The sequence below is a fragment of the Corapipo altera genome, unplaced genomic scaffold, assembly GCF_003945725.1.
Source record: "Corapipo altera isolate COAL_440 unplaced genomic scaffold, ASM394572v1 255, whole genome shotgun sequence".
NCBI classification, from domain to species: domain Eukaryota; kingdom Metazoa; phylum Chordata; class Aves; order Passeriformes; family Pipridae; genus Corapipo; species Corapipo altera.
In genome coordinates, this window is record NW_020884929.1 from 1,671,123 (window position 1) to 1,690,159 (window position 19,037).

The 19,037-nt window shown below is 39.6% G+C and overlaps 1 protein-coding gene across 1 annotated transcript in view; it reads right to left on the reverse strand.

The window, feature by feature from the left end:
• The window catches only part of PRSS12 (serine protease 12), a 34,410-nt gene that overhangs the window by 14,752 nt on the left and 621 nt on the right, over positions 1 to 19,037 (reverse strand). Inside the window, exons 2-8 of the mRNA XM_027658879.1 lie at positions 18,989 to 19,037; positions 11,217 to 11,355; positions 9,149 to 9,327; positions 7,397 to 7,547; positions 4,046 to 4,224; positions 3,257 to 3,398; positions 2,075 to 2,280 (exon numbers count right to left, since the gene is read on the reverse strand). Of these exons, the coding sequence (XP_027514680.1) occupies positions 2,075 to 2,280; positions 3,257 to 3,398; positions 4,046 to 4,224; positions 7,397 to 7,547; positions 9,149 to 9,327; positions 11,217 to 11,355; positions 18,989 to 19,037 (1,045 nt within the window). The remainder of the gene's footprint in view (positions 1 to 2,074; positions 2,281 to 3,256; positions 3,399 to 4,045; positions 4,225 to 7,396; positions 7,548 to 9,148; positions 9,328 to 11,216; positions 11,356 to 18,988) is intronic.

Below are 19,037 nucleotides of genomic sequence, written 5' to 3' on the forward strand. Positions count from 1 at the left end.
ACATTTAAGTGAGAATCACCCTCTAAATCTTTTTGTATGCCATACTTTATAATCTTTAATACACTCATGAGAGTTGCTTTTTAGAATAATTGAAGAGACTGTTCCTCATTCTTCTAGCCTGTTCCTAATCTTTTCTAAATCTGTAAGGATGAGAAATTACTTAATGGTGCTCTTAAACAAAGCAGTGTTTTGAGACATTTGCATGTGATTTTTAATTCAGATTAATTCAGACTCTGAATCAGCACTGGTTAAATATGGCCTAATTCATTAATTAAAAGAGGAAATATTTGAAAACAAAGTCTGTTTGCTTCACATGTAATTTAAAGCATATTGTTTCTACTGGATTTCATACTGTCTGGGCAGTTCCATGAATTAACTTCACCAACCTGTTTACCTACACTGTCATGATCTTACATACTGAATAAATTATTGTAGTGTATTCTACCTCATTTTCAGTGTTCCTCAATATCTGTATTTTCTCAAGTCAAATCATCTACTAATTTCTCATATTTTTCCACTGAATTCTTCCCTCCACAGAAAAAAATGCTTTTTCAAATGCTAGGAAGTAAATGGTAACAAGAGAGTCTTTGTCCACTTTCCAATCAGAAATCTAGGAAATGAGGGATAAACTGTCTTATTTTTTTTGTTGAACTGATGTTAGTCTGGAAGAATAAAAATTCGGGTAAAAATTATACTTCTCTTAACCACATAGAGGCATGGGATATTAATAATACTTTATTGTTATCTCCTTGTGGCTTAGAATATATATATATATATATATTTATGAGCACAAAATTAATGTAACAGTCTGGTAATGGGGGATGTGAGAATGTTCCCATATGGATGTATTTAGCTGAACCAGACCTCCTTCAGCTGAGATTATATTTTATAGGAATTTGAGCAAAGCAGCACAGATGGTTTGCATCTGTAAGGACAGCAGTCATGATTTGAATTTCTGTTATTTTGGGGTTGAGAAAATTCTTTCTACCAAATATGATTTGACATCATGTACACATAATGGAACTGTACTGCAACATAAAGCAGTATCACTGGATGGTGAGAGGTCTAAAGGCTATATAGAAAAAGGCTATAAAGAGGGAGAGACTACAAAAGTACATGTGGAAGTGCTGAATGTTGTTATAACAGGTAGCTACATCGTGCAGTAAATCCGTGTCGTGGTTTGTGGGATAGACCTTCAGTCTATGATTTCCAGAGAACTTCAGGCACACACAATTCCACTACGTTTCAGCAGAAGCTGGGAATCTAACTCCGCTAGTTATCATTCTAATTTCAAAATCAACTAAAGTATTCTGGGGTAAACTAAATAATATTGGCAACAATTTTCTAAAAGGCAACATACTGGCAAGCTACAAACTTCATGTAGCAAATTGTAAAAATTAAACTTTTTCAGAACTGCTGAGCAACCCATTGTTCCCCTTTAGTGTCTACTGTGCATGTCTGATAGCCAGAATGATTAATTATCTACATAGGAATATTTGGAATTTATTTGTTTTCTATCATTTCTTATCAGTCTTTTTATTCTTTTTATTTTCATACAAGTTTCTAGGCTTTTGACATTGGAACTGACTCTTTTATCTGTGTGTGCAGTATCATTGTGTTCTGGTCAGCAAGTGGGGCCCATTCACCCAGACACAATGTAAATGGTAGGCAATAGTAACACTACTATAATAGTAATAGTGCTCAGGTATGTCTCAACTTTTGACATCAGGAGAAAGTTACTTGGAGGCTGGAGACTGAGGAGTAAACTTAGTTATACCATCAGGAAGTGCAGGATAGGTCTAAAATCTGGTGAAGACTGAGAGAACAGCATCTCTGGAATTTGCCATGCAAATCTTTGTTGAGCTTTAATGTTCTTGGCTGCTTATGTTCCTCTGAACAAAGCTGGATTACTTCCTGTGATCTTCATGAGAATAGTGAGGATTTTCCCTTCCTGTTCCTTCTCTGCACACATCTGACAAATACTAGGATTTTGAGCACCCTTAAGTGTCCTGTACTTTGCTGGGATCTGTATCCAGCAAAACTCATACCACAGTTCACCAAAGAGCTGCCTTACCGAGTGAGAGCTTGTGGCTGTCGTTATCTGGATGGCAGATGAGCCTGACATCCTCCTGGTGGTTGCAGTCGTGCTTTCCCCACTCCCTCCATGAACACTGCAGGAGGTTTGTCTCCTTCCCAGAGCAGCTGACATCATCCAGCCAGATGGGCCCAGAGCTCCCTTCCGAGGAGCTCTCTTTTTCCATACCTGCACTTTTTCCATACCTGCACAACACATACGCAATGTTTTGGTCCACACTGAGCAGAGGACTTGTGGTGCTTCAGCACTAGAAAGGAAATTAGTTACTCCTGAAGAAATAAAGGTTTCACAAGCATTAACTGTAAACAGTGTTAACTATGACAGAGCAGGTTCAGTTAGCATTAAATTCAAGGAGAGCACCTTATGCCCCCTCTTTGGTAATGTTTTTTTTTTTGAGGAATGACTATTACATTGATAGAAACTTAAGAATGTAATACCTTTGATTAAGGCCTCTCTTCAGCCAAGCATATGGCTCACACTGACTTTGAGGCTTATAGCATATTCTTAGTATTATAGATACATTTAAATGTCACAGTCTGGAGAAAATGAGACAAAATCATTTTTTGAATGTGAGCTGTTACTATCTGAAGGCAAGACGACAGTCACCTAGAGAGAGTGCATCCTTGTAACCACAGTCAGTAGGAAAAGTAGTGAAGAGTGAATTCATCAAGCTCTAATGGGATCTTTCTAAAATAGGCTTTTCAATACATAACAGTGTTCCAGGGCTAGGCTATGGGTTTTATAAGGTAGTGCAGAAGGACTTACACCTTGAAAATATCTGTAATTTTTAATGATTGTATGACAGGCAAAGATTTAGAAGAATCTAACTTTTATAGGCAAAATAGAATACAAAATCATTTTTTGTCTACAGCATATGCATTGACCTCAGCCAGAAAGATGATTGGAAGGAACCTGGTGCATAAATGCTGCTGAATTACAGTATCTGTTGAAGGTTTTTTTTCTACCTAAACTGAGGCCATAAATACCTCTTTAACACTGTGGGAAGCAGGCTCTAGTGGATTTTAACTCAGTAGTTTCTATGTAGCACTCAGCTAACATTAAAAAACAAGACTCCTGAGTAGGGTCCACGTAGGGTTCATGTAAATGTTTGTCATCATTGTCAAGTCACGGAGCCAGATATCCAATATCAAGTAATCTTACTTAAATCCCAGCTGCCGGCAAACCACCTGCGTGTTCACCTCTGTCCACCCATCGTCGCAGACGGTGCCCCACTGCCCACTGTGATAGACCTCCAGGCGTCCCTCGTGACTGCCCTTCCCACTTGTGAGTCTCAGTGCACCATCTGTGTCGTTAACGAGCGAGGGAAAACAAAAACAGGAATCAGTTTTTCTTAGGTCCGGTTATTGTTCTAAACCAAAATCAATAACATCGGGTTTACTGCATCCGAGCCGAATACGAGACTCCTCCATGTAGTGCTGATCCCTGCGTGTCCTCTGAGGAGAGGACAGGAATGCCACAATGCACCCGCTCAGCTGGGAAGGGTTGCTTAATGTAACTGCCTGAGTGCACAAGGAATAGCACAAGATATCGATCCCCCAGGCCCTTATTACACGCCAGGTCCGCAGGAGTGGGCTCAGATTACAGAGTTTCACTGATGTACACCTTATCTTTTTCTTTGTATCCTGTTATGGCCCACTGATTCCATGCTGACACGCTTACTGCCACTGGCAGATGTGATACCCAGCTGAGGCAATGCCCCACAGAGTAAGTGGCAGTTGGCACATTACTGAGGAACCAGGGCCTTATTTTGAATAATGAGATTTTCTGTACCTGTTATCCGTAGCCAACAGCTGGTTCATTGTGATACTGCCAGAACAGTTAATTACTGTGGGGTTTTGTGCATCTGCAAACTTTAAAGGTTCTCTTTCCAGAGCTGTGAACTCTGCATTTGTCCCTGCTTTTCTGTGTGATTTTTGGTAATTGAAGTACCTGTGAGAGGCGTGCAGGAAACGCCAGCGTCTTCTTTGTGGGCACAGTTGTGTTCTCGCCAGGAGCTTTTTGGACACTGTTCTATGGACAGTTCATTTCCCGTGCACTGCACTTCATCCAGCAGCACGGGGCCGGAGCCTTCTCCAAAGTAAGCCTGGCCCCACGCCTTGGCAACGCCCCTGTCGAAATGTCAGGAACACCCCGTCAAGAACAAGCATGCTGAAGATTCTCCTTTTCTCTGCCTTTTGGTTTTTAAGCATAACTGTCCTAGAGGAGATTATAGATGTACAGCTTGGGTATGAGGATTCTAATTTTAATTTAATGTTTATGCGTAGTAAAAGTAATCCGATAGATATTTCTACAGTGACTTTCATCTGTTGTCCTTAAAGCACATTAATCAAATCTCAAATACCCAGATGAGGCAGATAAAAGTGATTGTTCCACATTTAGCCATGTACAAACCACAGCGAAGAGATCTTAAGTGACTTGACAACACAGTCAGCAGTAGAAATAAGAACAGAAAGCAGACCTTAGCCTTGTGTGGGGTATATTCTGTGTCAGCATCGAGGATTTTGAGCACAACAAGCTATGTAAATTGAAAACACTCCGTTGTTCAGCATTGCAGAAATTATGCAGTGTTTAACACTTGATGATCTATCAGCATTTTTCTAATTCTGTTTAAGATACCATGTCTTTCATATGTAAATGTTTGTCATGGTTTGGTTTCTTTCCCCTCAGTGGTTTCTCTGTTCATATATTCAGTCTAGTTTGAAATGTCAAGGTTGAAATGCCTGTCTGAATTTTTTACTGTAACAATTTACCTATCTAAATGATTAGTTTAAATTAAGTAACATACAGTTTTCAGGGCCAAAAAAACCCTCAGACACACAGCAGGCAACATTTTAGCAAAACACATAGCTTCAGTCTGAAGTTAGTGCCTTAGACCTTACCTTTTCTTCCAAATGACCTTCCTAATTCCAAATAACATACTAACAGACCTCTTACTCTGTTTTTCCTTTAACAGTGCCATGAAGATTTTTAATAGATTGGAGATTATATTTTTCATTGAGATTTGAAAACGTTTTCTGATTGCCCTTACTATTCCTCCATATACTTTGTTAAGTAACCTTGCATCTTTATATGCAGCATTAATTTACTGAGCAATGGTATTTTGCAATGCTGGTAATGGGAAAAAGAGGCAAGTCCTTCATCTCTCATATTTCATAAAGACTTGCTTTTCAAAGTGGTTGAAAGTGTGAACAACTATATAGTAAACTAAGAAAATATAATCCATAGGATACACTGATGGTAATACTTCAAATCTTGGTATCACGTTTATATTTAAGCGTCTAAATAAATAAAAGCATATTTGTTTTCCAGTGTATTTGGTACAAATGTATAGAAAATGTTAGAAAAAAAATCCTTGTTCGTTAAGAAGCTGGCTGAAATCAGAGATAATGCTTGACTACTCTTGACTGCTGAAAACAAATTATACCATAATTTACTAAAGTGTAGAGTTCCAATAAAGCAGAGACAAAACATCTCATTACTATAACAAGGGGAATTTGTATTGAGCAAAACGTATTTATGAAATAAAAATGATAAAATAAATTTTCATTATTTTTCACCTATTAATGGTATATTCATACTGTGAAGTTTTATAGAAGTGGTGCAGAAGAGTTGAAGGGGTGTGGGAAGCTACTTACTGAGATGCTTTACTTTTACAATTTCTGGCACATTTCCAGATGGATTAACAGTATGCAAATTTAGATTATTTTTAGTACTTCAGAACTGGTCTGCTGCCACTGTTGGTAAGATTTCACTTCATATTAACGAGCACATGTGTTGTGACATCTTGCTTACGTAAGAAATTCTGTACATCTCCAGACATGTTTCAAAGAGACTTAGCAGACTTAGCACCATCTTAATACAATTTATTTACTCGGAAAAATGAATCAAATTAGAAGCTTCTCAGAACTGCCATTTCTGATCATTAAATAGAAGTAATCAAAAGTTTTAGTGTCATCAGCAAAGAGGCAGGTTAAGAGCATTAGACTTGTCATCACTATACAGAAATGCAAAGCAGAGCTTAGTAACTCCTCAAACCTATTAATAGTGGCCCAATTCAAAAGCAGGAAAAGCCTGTAAGAAGAGAGACTTTCCAATAGGTATTCCCAATTGAAAATTTAGAGGCATATAGAAATACAGCATAAAATAAACTGGGGAAAAATAAAAATCTGATGTCAGAAGAGCATGTTGGTTCCCACATGGCTCCCCAGGAGATCTAGTAGCTTTTTAAGAACAGAAGTTCTCATCCTTTTGAGCTAATTTGGGTGGTACGGGCGGCCCAAGGCCTCAGTTACAAAATAAGTACACTCTGGGGGCCACCCATGAATGCCACCCAGCTTGCTGCCTACAATGCCACTTCTTTCAATTCATCATAATCCCAGCAGGGTTAACAGAGAGTTCTGTTCCAGTCTCCTCTGCATTTACCTGCTTAGTTCTCATCTACTCTGTCTCACACATAATCCCCTTCTCCTCCTTGGGATACATCTTGGTGGTTTCTCTGCCTCTTGCTCCTAGTTCTTTCCCTCTTCAAGCCATCTGGCCTTTCATCCCAGTTATCCCCATCTCCTTCCTCTCTCATTCAGCAGTTCTCCTCTGTCTCCCACTCCTGCAGCATCTTCCCTCAAATACTGAATACTGTCCTGTGTGGTATCAAAATCACCCCCAGCTGTTGAGAAGAGGAGCAAGAAAATCCTGTTTGGCTGCTGTGGCTGTATTTCAGCCCATGCTCAGACAGAATCACTGACAAGCTTAACTGTCAAAACTTCAAAAGGTCTCTACCTCAATATATGCAAACTGCCAATCTTCAGAGAGTCATGATTTAAACAAATCTTGAGAGATGCCAAAAAAACACATCCTCTCTGACAAAGCAGCGCTCTTACACCAAAGCAAGGAGGCTGTCAGGCTCTTCAGTAAGGATTGGAACAGTCAAGCCAAATTCCTTTTCATCACCTGTGTGCTTTGGTTGAAACCTTACAGGAATCCTAGTGAGTTTTCACTATAAAGTCAACATTTATTCTGAGACACATTTTTTGTCTGACCTACAGACAAAACTGTCCCTATCATATGACACCGAAAACTGGATCCCGTAAATCAGAGTTCCAGGGAATTAAAAGTAATGGCACTGTACCTAAACCTTCTATAAATAAACTTAGTGACTGCCCCATGGTATTAGTGCAGTTTTAAAGGAGCATTTTTTACAATTACGCTTCTCCCGGCTTCAGCTGTGTGTGTGGTAACTCTCCTGCTTTGCTGCTGGAATAAAAAACATGTAGAAAAACAAACCCAAGGCCAAGCTGCCGGCAGACAACTTCAGCATCTGCGTCATCCCACTGATCGTCACAGACTGTCCCCCACTGGCCACCATGGTAGACTTCTACTCTTCCCTCGTGGGCGTTGTTCCCTCCAGCCAGCCGGATCGGAGTAAAGACAGGGGCTGTGATCCAACACAGAATATGGAAAAGGTCATTTATTTCCCAAAATAGAATCCGGATAGTAAAGAAAAGGGAAGGGGCTTAATGGTTTCTCTGACATCACTCCAGAACCACACTTTATTTTTTCTAGTTGGATGGAAAACCTGAATTTAAACTTCTTAGAAATGAGTTCCCCTCAGCTCCACTGTCAGTAGCTGAAGAATAGTACAGACAGGTAACTATACTGATCTTGAATTACCTACGTGTGAGAGCACTCACAGACACTTAGTGCTGTAAGGCCAAATACTAAATCACTCTGTAGAGCTGCATTTCTACCAGTAAGAGCAAAATTCCCTCTGTATAGGCTTGCTCCCAGAGGGTAAAATCTGAAGTAAGAGGCAAAATTATTTCATTGACATGGAAGTAGTCATTCATCCTCCTGTTTTCTTATTCCTTTGTAATTCCAGTCAGAGCAGTGAAATCTCCTTGACTGGAGTCTCACTTTAATTGTCCACTTCCTGTTTCTGGTCTTTTCAAATCAATGGCTCTCTTCTGGTGCACCAAGAAACTGTCTTGAAAGCATCACTTCTGCATAAAGCTATAATAATGGAAACAGGTTAAAACCACATAAACCTCCCACAATTGTTCTAATATTAACAAGGTTATTTTAAATTTCACCATATCTAACATATGAATGATTTGAAATGTGAATAATTTTTGTGTAGCCTTCCAACCAATTAATTCTACTATTTCGTCTATTTCTTGGCTTCAAAAAAGAAAGTTAAGAGCATGTTACTGTTTCACTGATATGAAATCTGAGGCTTTTTGCAATTACTCAAGGCTAGTTGCAGTAGAACCTGCAAAAACTTAAAAACATTTATAGTTTTCAGTTTCTTTAGGCAAAACTATTTCTCTTGTTTTGGTCCTTCAACTTGTCTCATACCTTAAAAAAAGCTTCTCCCTTCCCTCTATTCTACCGTTTCCTACTAAATTAAGACCAAAATGTTCTTTTAAAAGTCATTTATCAAAATATTACTCATTAATAGGAGAGCTTTAGGACAGAAATGCACCTGCCTTTGGATAGGAATGTAAGTAGGAGAGGAAAGGCAGCCCAGAACTGGCTGCAGCCACATTGTTCTGGTTACAGCTGAAGACGCTGCCATTGCCAGCTCCCCAGCAGTGCCAGCCCAGCCTTCCTCGAGGCCAGCAATATCCTAAATCTGATGGCATAAGTGCCCATTCAGTTGCTGCTTAGCACGTTGATTAAAATAATCTGAAATATCTTAAAAACATTCATAATACTTTTTTTCCTATTAAAAAAAATGTGGGGAGATACAATCCTACTTTGACAGCCAGAGATTCTTGGTACTTCACCCCTTCTCACAAGCTACATCTCAAAGCAGCGATTTGCTTGTAGGTCTTGGAAAGGTAAAAAGTTGTTAAACTAGTTGCTCCTTGCACTGCATAGAGGTATTTGAAGCAGTTAATGATGTGGTGATTCAATCTGTTTAATTTTCTCTTCCAAGAAATCTTAATATTTTTTTCTAATTTAATAATGAGTAATTCCTACTACTTCTATTTAAATAAGAGAAGGAGTTATGCAAACCATATGTATTTTTTTTACCCAGGGAGGAGCTACATGTGACAGCAGCTGCCATTTTTTGAGGACATGTTCCATCCTGCCAGGTGTCTTTTTCACATAACAGTATATTTTCTTCATCACCACGACAACGCACTTCACTCCAGAAAACGGGAATAAGGCCCAGTCCAGAAAACGGTATGTGTTTTGCTGTACCTTTTTCACTGTGAGAAGAATAATCAGGATAGGATATTAGAGTGGGAGGAAGGGAAGTGGGAACATTTTCTCATCTATAAATCCTGGAGTAGGAAAGAAAGGGCTTTCTTCAGTAGTGTAAATTCATGACATTTTCATACAGTTCAGCATTGTCTTCTGCACAAAGAAAAGTAACAGATGTGACCCAGTTCTCACCGTTTTGTTGTGGGATATTTTAGTACAATGATTGTGTTGCTGCAGGGCCAACTACATTCCTGTTCTCTCAGTTCTGAACTACAAAAATCAACAGAGTCCACAGGTTAATCTACGGTACCAGCCCTGCAGTCCCACTTTCAGGAGAGTTAATTCCACCAGGCCTTTCACCCTTATTGTCTCCTTTAGTCCATGAAAACGTACCAATGCTGTGCCCATATATGTCATATACTGTGGTTGTGATGATGGGACAAGGAAACCACCTCATACTCCATTAGATCAGGCCCACATCCACTTTTCTCTCTTCAGCCACTCCCATCCATCCAGACCATTTATAAACAGCTCCCTTTCCTTCCCATACCGAATCTACAGCAGCATTTATGAAGCTATCTTTTCTTCCATATAAAGCCCAACACAATTAAAGCAAAGCCCAAATACTGTAATATCAAAGGAACAGATGGATGGAAGCACCTGAAAAGCACCAATAATACATCTGAGTTCACTTGGTGGTACTTAGATCCAAATTTCTGCCAGACACTCATGATAACAGGAACTTTCAGCTCCTCTTTGCTTGGGGCTTTTTGGCCTGGGTTCAGCTTTAACCCATTTCTGTTGAAAACACCAAACCACTCACCCGTATCGCTGATCTGCTTTTGCTAAGAGTGCTCTCATTCAGCTGAAGGTTCAGGGTATGGGAGCAGAAAGAACTTACGTGAAAATGAGGAGGGAGACAGTGCACGTAGACAGCTGAAGTCATAAGCAAAATCACAGCCTCCAGATGGCTGAACTTTTATCTCATCTAATCCTCATATTTTTATAAGTTGGCGTGGTGTGTCCAGATTAGTACTGAACATTATAAACCAGCTTAGGTTTAGTTCTGGCTGGCAGTCTTAAAAAGTGGGGTAATCATGAGGAATGTCACAGTGCAAGTCTGCTCTAAAAGCCCCTTACTGCTTGTAGCAAGCAAAATCACTGCTTTGCTATATGAGTGAAAGAAATGTTATAAAGGCAATAAAGCCAAACAAATTATGTTAAAGTGTCCTGTTGATTAACTCCATTCTGGCAGCAGCTCAGTGAGGACAATGCAGAGATTTTCAACCTGTCCAGTATTGCTATAACTGTAAAATGTTGCCATTTTCCAAAAAGTTAGGATGAGTCCCAGATGTTTTTTGGCAGGATACAATGGATGATTACCAGGGTAGTCCCAGGCTCCTGAGAACCAGGAATTTTCCTGTGATTAGGAGCCCCTGTAGAGTCTAACTCTGGCCACAATTACATTGTTATTGATTCAATAACCTCACTGGAGCTAAGTCTCTCTCCTAGATGAGAGTTACATATGTGAGATCAGGATCAGACTACATATTTCTGTCCTTGTGGACATCTCCCAAACGTCTAAGTGAGCAGTTTTTGTTTGCCCTAAGCTTTTTTGACCCGCTCACACGTTTCACTTTGAAAGCAGAGCATCTGCCCTGGTCTGCTGCTCTCCAGGTGCCATATGTAGTTTTCTGATGAAATACTGATTATCACAGCAACCTCTTTGAAGTGTAACGTGAAGGATTCTGGGGAGAACAACTTCAGCATTTAAAAACTTTGAAACAGAAGAAGCAACCATCAAACACAAAAAGCCCTGAGGATTTACACAATAGTTTGTCCTCCATACTGAAACATTAAAAATAAGTTGACTGATTTTCACTCTGAAACTTACCCAAGTGCAAGCTGTCGACATACAACTGTTGCATCATTATTGTCCCAATGGCTCCCACAGATTGTTCCCCAGATTCCATTCAAATAAACTTCCACTGTACCTTCAAACTCATTCTTGCCACCCTGGAGTCTCACTGACCCTAGTTAAAAAAAAAAATTAAAAATAAAACAATTAAACCTCCAAGATACTCCATTGCTCAGTTAATATATCCCACATGAAAGACTCCAAATCTCATTTTCCCTCTGCAGAGAGAGTTTCTGTGTCATGTATTAGTGAGCTGCTTCCAAGAAACACTTTGGCACACCTAACATTCTTATACAGTGATATACAAAAGGAGATAACCTTATTTTTAACATTTTACTTCTTATACTGAAATTATATTTCTGAACCTTCTGATGCTACAACTTAGCTAAAAATCTAGGAAAAAAGAAGTATGTGTAGACTACACAGTTATTTAAATGTGATTTCCTCTACCCAAATGAGCAAAAAGTGTATATATATGTATGTATGTATGTATATATATATATATATATAAATGCTCTACTTTCTACTTTTATCTTTCACAAAATTCCATTGAACTTAAGGGAATCAGAAAACAACCACACGTATTGCATAGCTCTTGCTCTGACCCACAGAACATTATGCATGTATTGGATGTCAGCAGTTTATTTTAGCCAAAGAATGCATTTGTTCATACTCGTTCTCAGACAGAAAAATATTGGATGTAGTTCTGTTAATTCATGAGAAGCCTTTACCAAATTCTCAGACAAAGCAAGATAAAAACATAAGGAATTGTCTAAAATGGGGGGGAGGGGGAAGTCTGCTTCTTGAGAGCTGCAGAACACAGAAATCCAAGAAAATCAGCAGATGTTGCATTTTTCTATTAGGTAGTTTTACTTGGGATGCCAGATGCACGTGCTGTTGAAGGTAGCCAAGGGCCACTGGTGGGAAAAAGCTGCTCCCAGGTATAACTCCACAGAAGCAGAACAGAGTCATAACAACAAGAAAGAATACATTTCTGTTAAATTTTCAAATGTAGCCCAACTGTATGAATTAGTATTGCCTGAAATCTCAGTTAATCCATCTGCCTCTGTTCTGTGATCTACTTAAAATTAGAAACTACACCATCATCCAGTTTGCAGGGGCTTTACCAGTGGGAGGAAATAGTCAATGTTTGTGCCTGCATTTCATTGTATATGTGTTAGTGTTTGTGTAAATAATAACAATAATAGGTAGGTCCGCTTTTTTTTCTCAGCTTGTGTCCTGGTTTTAGTTCAGTATATTTTATAAAACCACAAAGCCAAACAACTGCCAGATAACTCGAGGAATTAATTAACCTCAAACTTGAGTTTGCATGTTCCTTTCTGCCTCCTGTTTACTTTCTCAGCAGTAGCTTACTGTGCAGTAAATTGCAAACAACATTTATTCAACTCATGTTACAGAGTGAGCTATCATTTCAAAGAGAGGATTATGACTGAGTCAGTTATAACAATACTGTAGACATGTTGCACATCATTTATCTGCCTTTACGATTTTTCTCTTTGTGTTTTTCTGTATGTGTCACATACAGACAGAGTCTGGAATTTTGTTTATTTCTGCTCTTCAACAGACTTTTGTGTAGACTGTTATTTTCACTTGAAACATCAACTGCAGGCATAGCAAAGTGATTCCTGACATACCAGAAAGCAAGTTTGAAGATGTCATCTCCAAAAATAAGTTTATTTTAGTGCATGATTGCTTACAGTCTTGCATGACACCTACTGAAACCAATACAGTGTTTCCTGAGTACACATTACACAATGTTTCTATTCAAATATTTGAATAAGGGAGTACTTGAAGAATAAAATTCTCTTCTAAATTCTCCATGGCAGAATTTGGCTCGCTCCTCCTTTTGTATTTACACAATTCCCAATGACAGCAGGGGAAGAATTCATTCATGTACACAGAGCAAAACACAGAAGGGGATTGTTAAAGGTAAATTTAAAATATTTCATCATTTAATTTAAAATATGGATTTTTACTTGATAAGTTAATCTAGAAAGAAATAAAAGAAAGCCTATTTTTACATGTAACTAATATTAAACCTGCCATTTCATAGAGCTAACCAAATATATGGAATATGCACTTTGAAGTATGTATCAACCTATATCATATGACGAGTCATAATTATGTAGCAAACAAATCAAAGGGCACACTAATGAGAAAATTATTTCTGTTGTTTACTCAAAATGTTGTGGTTTTCAGACACCTGGTAGTTATACTACCAGATCAAGAGAGACATTAGCTACAGTAGCAGGAATACCTCATAAAACATAACAGAGCTTTAAAATCTAGACTTTCAGTATAGTACCTTAGTTTTTCTTTCCAACAGGTAAAACTCTTACTCCATAATGAAACACAGATCTGTGTTTCCTGTGTAAATTGATCATAGGGAACTGTAAGATGACCTGATCTGCCAGCCTGTATGTTTATGCTGTATTACAAAGTATCTATTTATGTGTGAATGTTTTCATTGCAAGATGGTCAGTGTTTGTAAAATGACCGGGAAACACTTTTTCACTTCCTAGGCAGCAGCAAAACTAATATTTAGCATGATTAAAAGGATACTGGTTAATTCTTAATTGCACTGATTAAGTCTTTTGCTGTTAGATTTTAACACCTCAAGCCCATGCTGCACCCGAGCACATGTGCCCGAGGGGCTTCCTTCTGTGCTGCCCCTACAGCACAAGAACTGTGCAGAAGAGCACCTTCATTACCTTTTAGCAAACAGGTCTGGCTTAACTGTATGCACTGGAGGCTCTAGGTTTCTGGAGTCACAGGAATAGTAGCATCTCAGTTGTTTAAGCTATAAGTTTTCAGCTCTTTTAGTTGCTGAAGAAAACTAAATATGGTGGCAGTAGAGCTAATGCAGTAGTATCTACTCTCTGCTCTCCATCAACTCAATACAGTGTCAAGCCTCTCCTTAAAGTGCTTCTCAAACCTACACTGCCTCCACACCACGTTCAGCAACAGGGAATGGGAGCACTGGGGTCCAGCCCACAGCTCTCTGCCCTCCTCAGCACTGGTCAGGAAGAGGGAGGATGAGGAGAGGTGAACTGACCCCACAATAGTTAGAAACAAGGGCACAGGACCACAAAGCAGGCCTGCTAGGCAGCCCTAGGACACACACTGTGGTCTTAGGACAGACTTAATTCAGCCTTATATTAAAAAATACAAATCTACTGTCCTGACAGAAACTCTTTATTTATAAACACTAAAAAAAAAATGTGTATGCATTTCTTGTAATTGTGTTCCAGCTGAGGTTACTGCCGGTCAATTCATGTTGTTTACATACAGTCTGGTAATTTTAGTTGTCCTGGTATCTGCCCAAGTCAGAGTCTTTCCTATGTGCTATAACTGTTTAAAGGAGATTAAGTTATACTTGCAAATGCAAGGAAGTAAGGGTATCCAGTGGGTGCTGCTGAGACTTGCTCCGCAGCACCTGCCATATAGGCTCAAGATGAGACACCCAGGAAAAAAGGGAGAGGAAAACCACTCAGCCAACTTTTAATTAACTCCAAAAAGCAGAGGAGCTTCAAAGGAATTGTGCTGTTGTGATTGGCCTCTTTTCCTATGCCAGTCTCCAGAGAGAGAATCTCTCATGTCCAGAGATGCTGGTTAACTTCAAACCCTGTTTTATTTTTTACATTTCACTGGGAACAAGCATTGTTACTGTGCATGGCTGCATTGCAAACAGAATGGGAATCACTTTCACTGCTGCTCTACTTGTGTTACAAGCAGGGTTTTTGGTGTTGGCTAAAGGTGTGCCAGTAGTTCCTCCATAAATGCCTGTGTCCAAAGGTTTGCAATTTGGCTGTCAATGTAGATTGGGAAAACCAGGATCAGAAGTAGAAATTGTGCCTTTCACCCTGGTAGTGTGCTCTGAAATGGCAGATTTAAAGCCAAGCAGAAGAAGTATTCTGAATATTGGAAATCTGTAAAAACAACAAACGTTTTTATTTCTGCTTTAATTTCCAAGGTGTTCCAACGTGGGACAGTGCCACAGAAAGGCCCTGCACTGATAGTTCATCTCTGTTGCCTTGAAGTCAATTAGGTAAGTCCAAATTGGCATCAAGTGTGAGGGTCTCCCATTGACACCTGCTGTATATCCCATGTAACTGCATTGTCACTGGTAGTATTTCAGAACACTAGTGGATGGTTCATAATACATACAAGAGAGTCTATCCCAGCTTCAGAATGAAACTAATTCATCAGTTTCTATCAGGTACTTGTAAAAAGCTACCTGTAGTATAGGTCAAATCTAACACCAGTTCAGATCAATGGAAGCTTTTCCTCCCTCCCAGGATCAGGCTAAAATCAAAGAAATTAATCCTGTTGACTTCAGCAAAACTGTGGATGATGCTCAGTGTGATCGATGTACGCTGTTGTCTGTCACTATTATAATTACTTCCCCCTGGCATTTGAACCTTGAAAAAGGGTGCATCCATCAGAAGTCCTTTTTAAGAACTATCTTGAGAACTTCAGCAGACAGCAGTATTGCATACTCAAGGATGCTTATATTAGAACTTTCATAAATATTGTATATACTGAGTGTGTAATGTGCTGCATTGGTTCCTCTGCAGCAGTGAGATCCATCATGTCATCAATCAATGTTTTAAGGCTCTGAAAAACTAAAATGGTCAGAGCTGGAGAAAATGAGATCTCATGCTGTGCAGCTCTAGTAAGAGTGGTTCCAGAGGTGCATCTTCCTAGAAGGAAAATATGGACACTCATGTTTAAGTTTTCATCATATTTTTTCCTTTAACCCAATGCTGTTAAAAAAAGCCAAAACCTCAAAAGGCCTTCCACTGACTGCCTGGACTGTAGTATAACAGGTAGGGAAAATAATTAGTGTCCAGACTATGAGCCTGAGGCTTGATTCTTCTCTCACAGAAGTTCGGTGAAGCCTTATTTGATTGGCATTAGTGGAATTACCCTGTGATAAAAGCAATTTAAATGGAAAAACTCTACAATCAGGCACTTCTGGAGATGTGTACTTTATTTCCAGTTCTGCCACTGATCTCTGGCAAAGACACCCTCTCTTGTATTGTTTCCTCTCTTTGTAATAGAAAGGAAAATAATTAACCCGCTTTACTTGAAGAGCTTTAAATTACATTTGTTACAACATAGCATGATCAACATATCATGTAGCACACTGTACATGCCACACAAACATCGTGTGGCAGCAATTGCTTCCAGGTACTGAACTCGGCCTCTTTCTTGAAGCCTGAGTACATTACAGGTAAATTGTTATTAGCAGTAACTAAAATACTAAATTCTGCTGGACTTATGCTGGCTCTGTGTAGAGAGCACTCTTGTATTCATTTATTTTCCTTGGTGATTTCCTTGGTTAATCATGATATTTTATATATATTTGTATTTGGTTTACTTGCTATCAAGGCATGAATAAGTAATATTACCCAGATGTCTCTCATTATAGAAGGAAGGAAATGAAACAACCAAATTTATTATTTTTAACTGTAAAACTGATTTTAGACTGGTACCACATAGTTTAATTGCAAAGGGGCTTTTATTTTTTAATTTTTCATTGTTAATGTTTAAATATAAAGCAGTTTAATATATATACATGCACAAAATGTAGCCAATTAACTTTGCAGGTAAGTCTTAATATTTAAGCTCAGAAAACCTGGAGATTTACAGTTAAGCCTTTGAACATGGTATTGTACTCAGTTATTGCAGGTGCCTAATACCAAGTGTGGGCTTCCTTAGCCCAGGTACTAAAACAGCAGGTCAGTCTGACCTTCCCTAGCTATAAACTGCATCATAACATTGTCTTACTTGCATTTCTTTGCTTCTTGCAAGACAGGAACATACTTCAGGAGGAATGTTATAATAATGTTTGTTTCTGGGGAAGTGGCTTGATTTATTTCCATGTTCCCCTATAAGCCACCTCACAAACTCTCTACTTATTTCCTATTGCCCCCACGAAGGCTTTTGGGCAGAGGTGTGCCCTGGTGATGTCACTGAGAGTTTACCACTGAGTCCAGGAGGAACAGATGACCCTTCCATTAGAAAGTATTGGCTATTGTTCAGTAGCCATGTCCTCCCTCTTAGCAGGGGCCAGCCTGAATTTCCTTTTTCGAGGGGAACAAAGCAGCACTCTGAAAAGACTGAAGAAACACAGCTAAACCCAAATCATGCAGTATTTTTGGTGGTTTTTTACTTACATGCTGAACTTACAGGGGATTCTGGAACTAACTTACTTTACTAAGTGCAAGATTGGGTTCTTAGCAATAAACTGCTGTGTTCTTCTTCACTATTAGATTAGACTAAGTCCTCACCAAGTATTCTGGGAACCAGACTGAAGAATTCTGAAAAAGGCTATTAATATGTTGGGCTAATTTAGAGAAGCAAGTGTGGGACCCTTTCCAAAAGTGAGACCAGTTAAAGGGCATGAAGTCTTCTGCATTTTTTTTCATCTGTGTCTAGTTATGTGTTTTCTCTTCCATGCCATCAGCTGCCTGGTATTCTTTCTAGGGAAACATCTGTACTGCATAACATCATTCTATCTTCTAGAAGGAGCACAACATTTCACTTGGAACATGGCTTTGGAAGCTGCATTTTTTTTAACGTGTAAATGATCAATATGGACCTTGGTGCCTCCATATCCTCTTCCTGTGATATTTTATACCAAAATGTATAATTATCACATTGTTCAGGTTATCATCTTTTTTTCAGACACCTTCTATGGCTATTGTTGGAAGAGAAACATAACAATCCTTTTCAGTAATCTGAAATTAAATTAATGTAAAAAACCCACAACAAACCCAACTTCCATAAGAACAAATTATTATTAATAATATTAATTATGAACTTCCTTGCTGACCTTGTGCTATTAGAAAATATGTAAAAGGAAGGGCAACAAAGTAGGGAATTTTAATTTTTATTGCAATGATTAGGCTTGATCATTTTTAGTATAGATAGGACAAAATCCTTATATAGGTGGGAGATAATATCAGAGTGATGCAGGAGAAAATGTGAAATCGTTCAAATCCAGACTGTGCTATTGACATTTAATGTCAATACTGATGAAATGTAAAGCTGATCAAGGGCTGAATGCTGAAATTGCTGCTCAGTCCTTACACACTGAAAACTCCCCTGAAGTCAGTGGGAGTTCAGCTGGGAGTGTGTGGGGAGGGAGCACAGATCTCTTGGCTCCGTTTACAGATGTCCTCGAGCACCATCGCTAACTTGTGAGCCCCAGGATATGGGGTAAAAAAACACAGACAGACAGACAGACAGACATACTGTGTGAGCAGATCGCCTTTAGAGCAAGGCATCCTTCTGCTTATCCTTCTGCCACTTCACTTCTGTAGACCAAGTGCTTCCCGGGGAAGCGCTCCCCGTTACAAAGAAGAGAATGCCAGCCAGCCTTGGCTAGCTGAGCCTGCTGAACACTCACAGCACTGCTTCGAAACGCGATTTACCCACAATTAGAAAACTGCGGCGGAATAACCACTGGTGGGACCTCGGTCCTTCCGCTGCACCCGCTAACGCACAAGTTTAACTCTGCTCTCGGAACAGCTTTGGCTGTCACGTTGGCAAACGGTGCCCGTCCTCCCGTTCCCTCCGCGACGGGGAACCGGGTCCGGGATGGGAGAAGAGAACGCCGCCGCCCGGCCAAGGCTCTCTCGGTCTCTCTGTGTCCCTCCCCGTCCCGCGGACCCCGCGCACCCTCCCGCTGCGCTCCCCGCCTGCCCGTCCGCACTCACCTTGCTCGCAGCCGGCGCGGCCCCGGCCGGCCCCAGGGGCGCAGCCGGG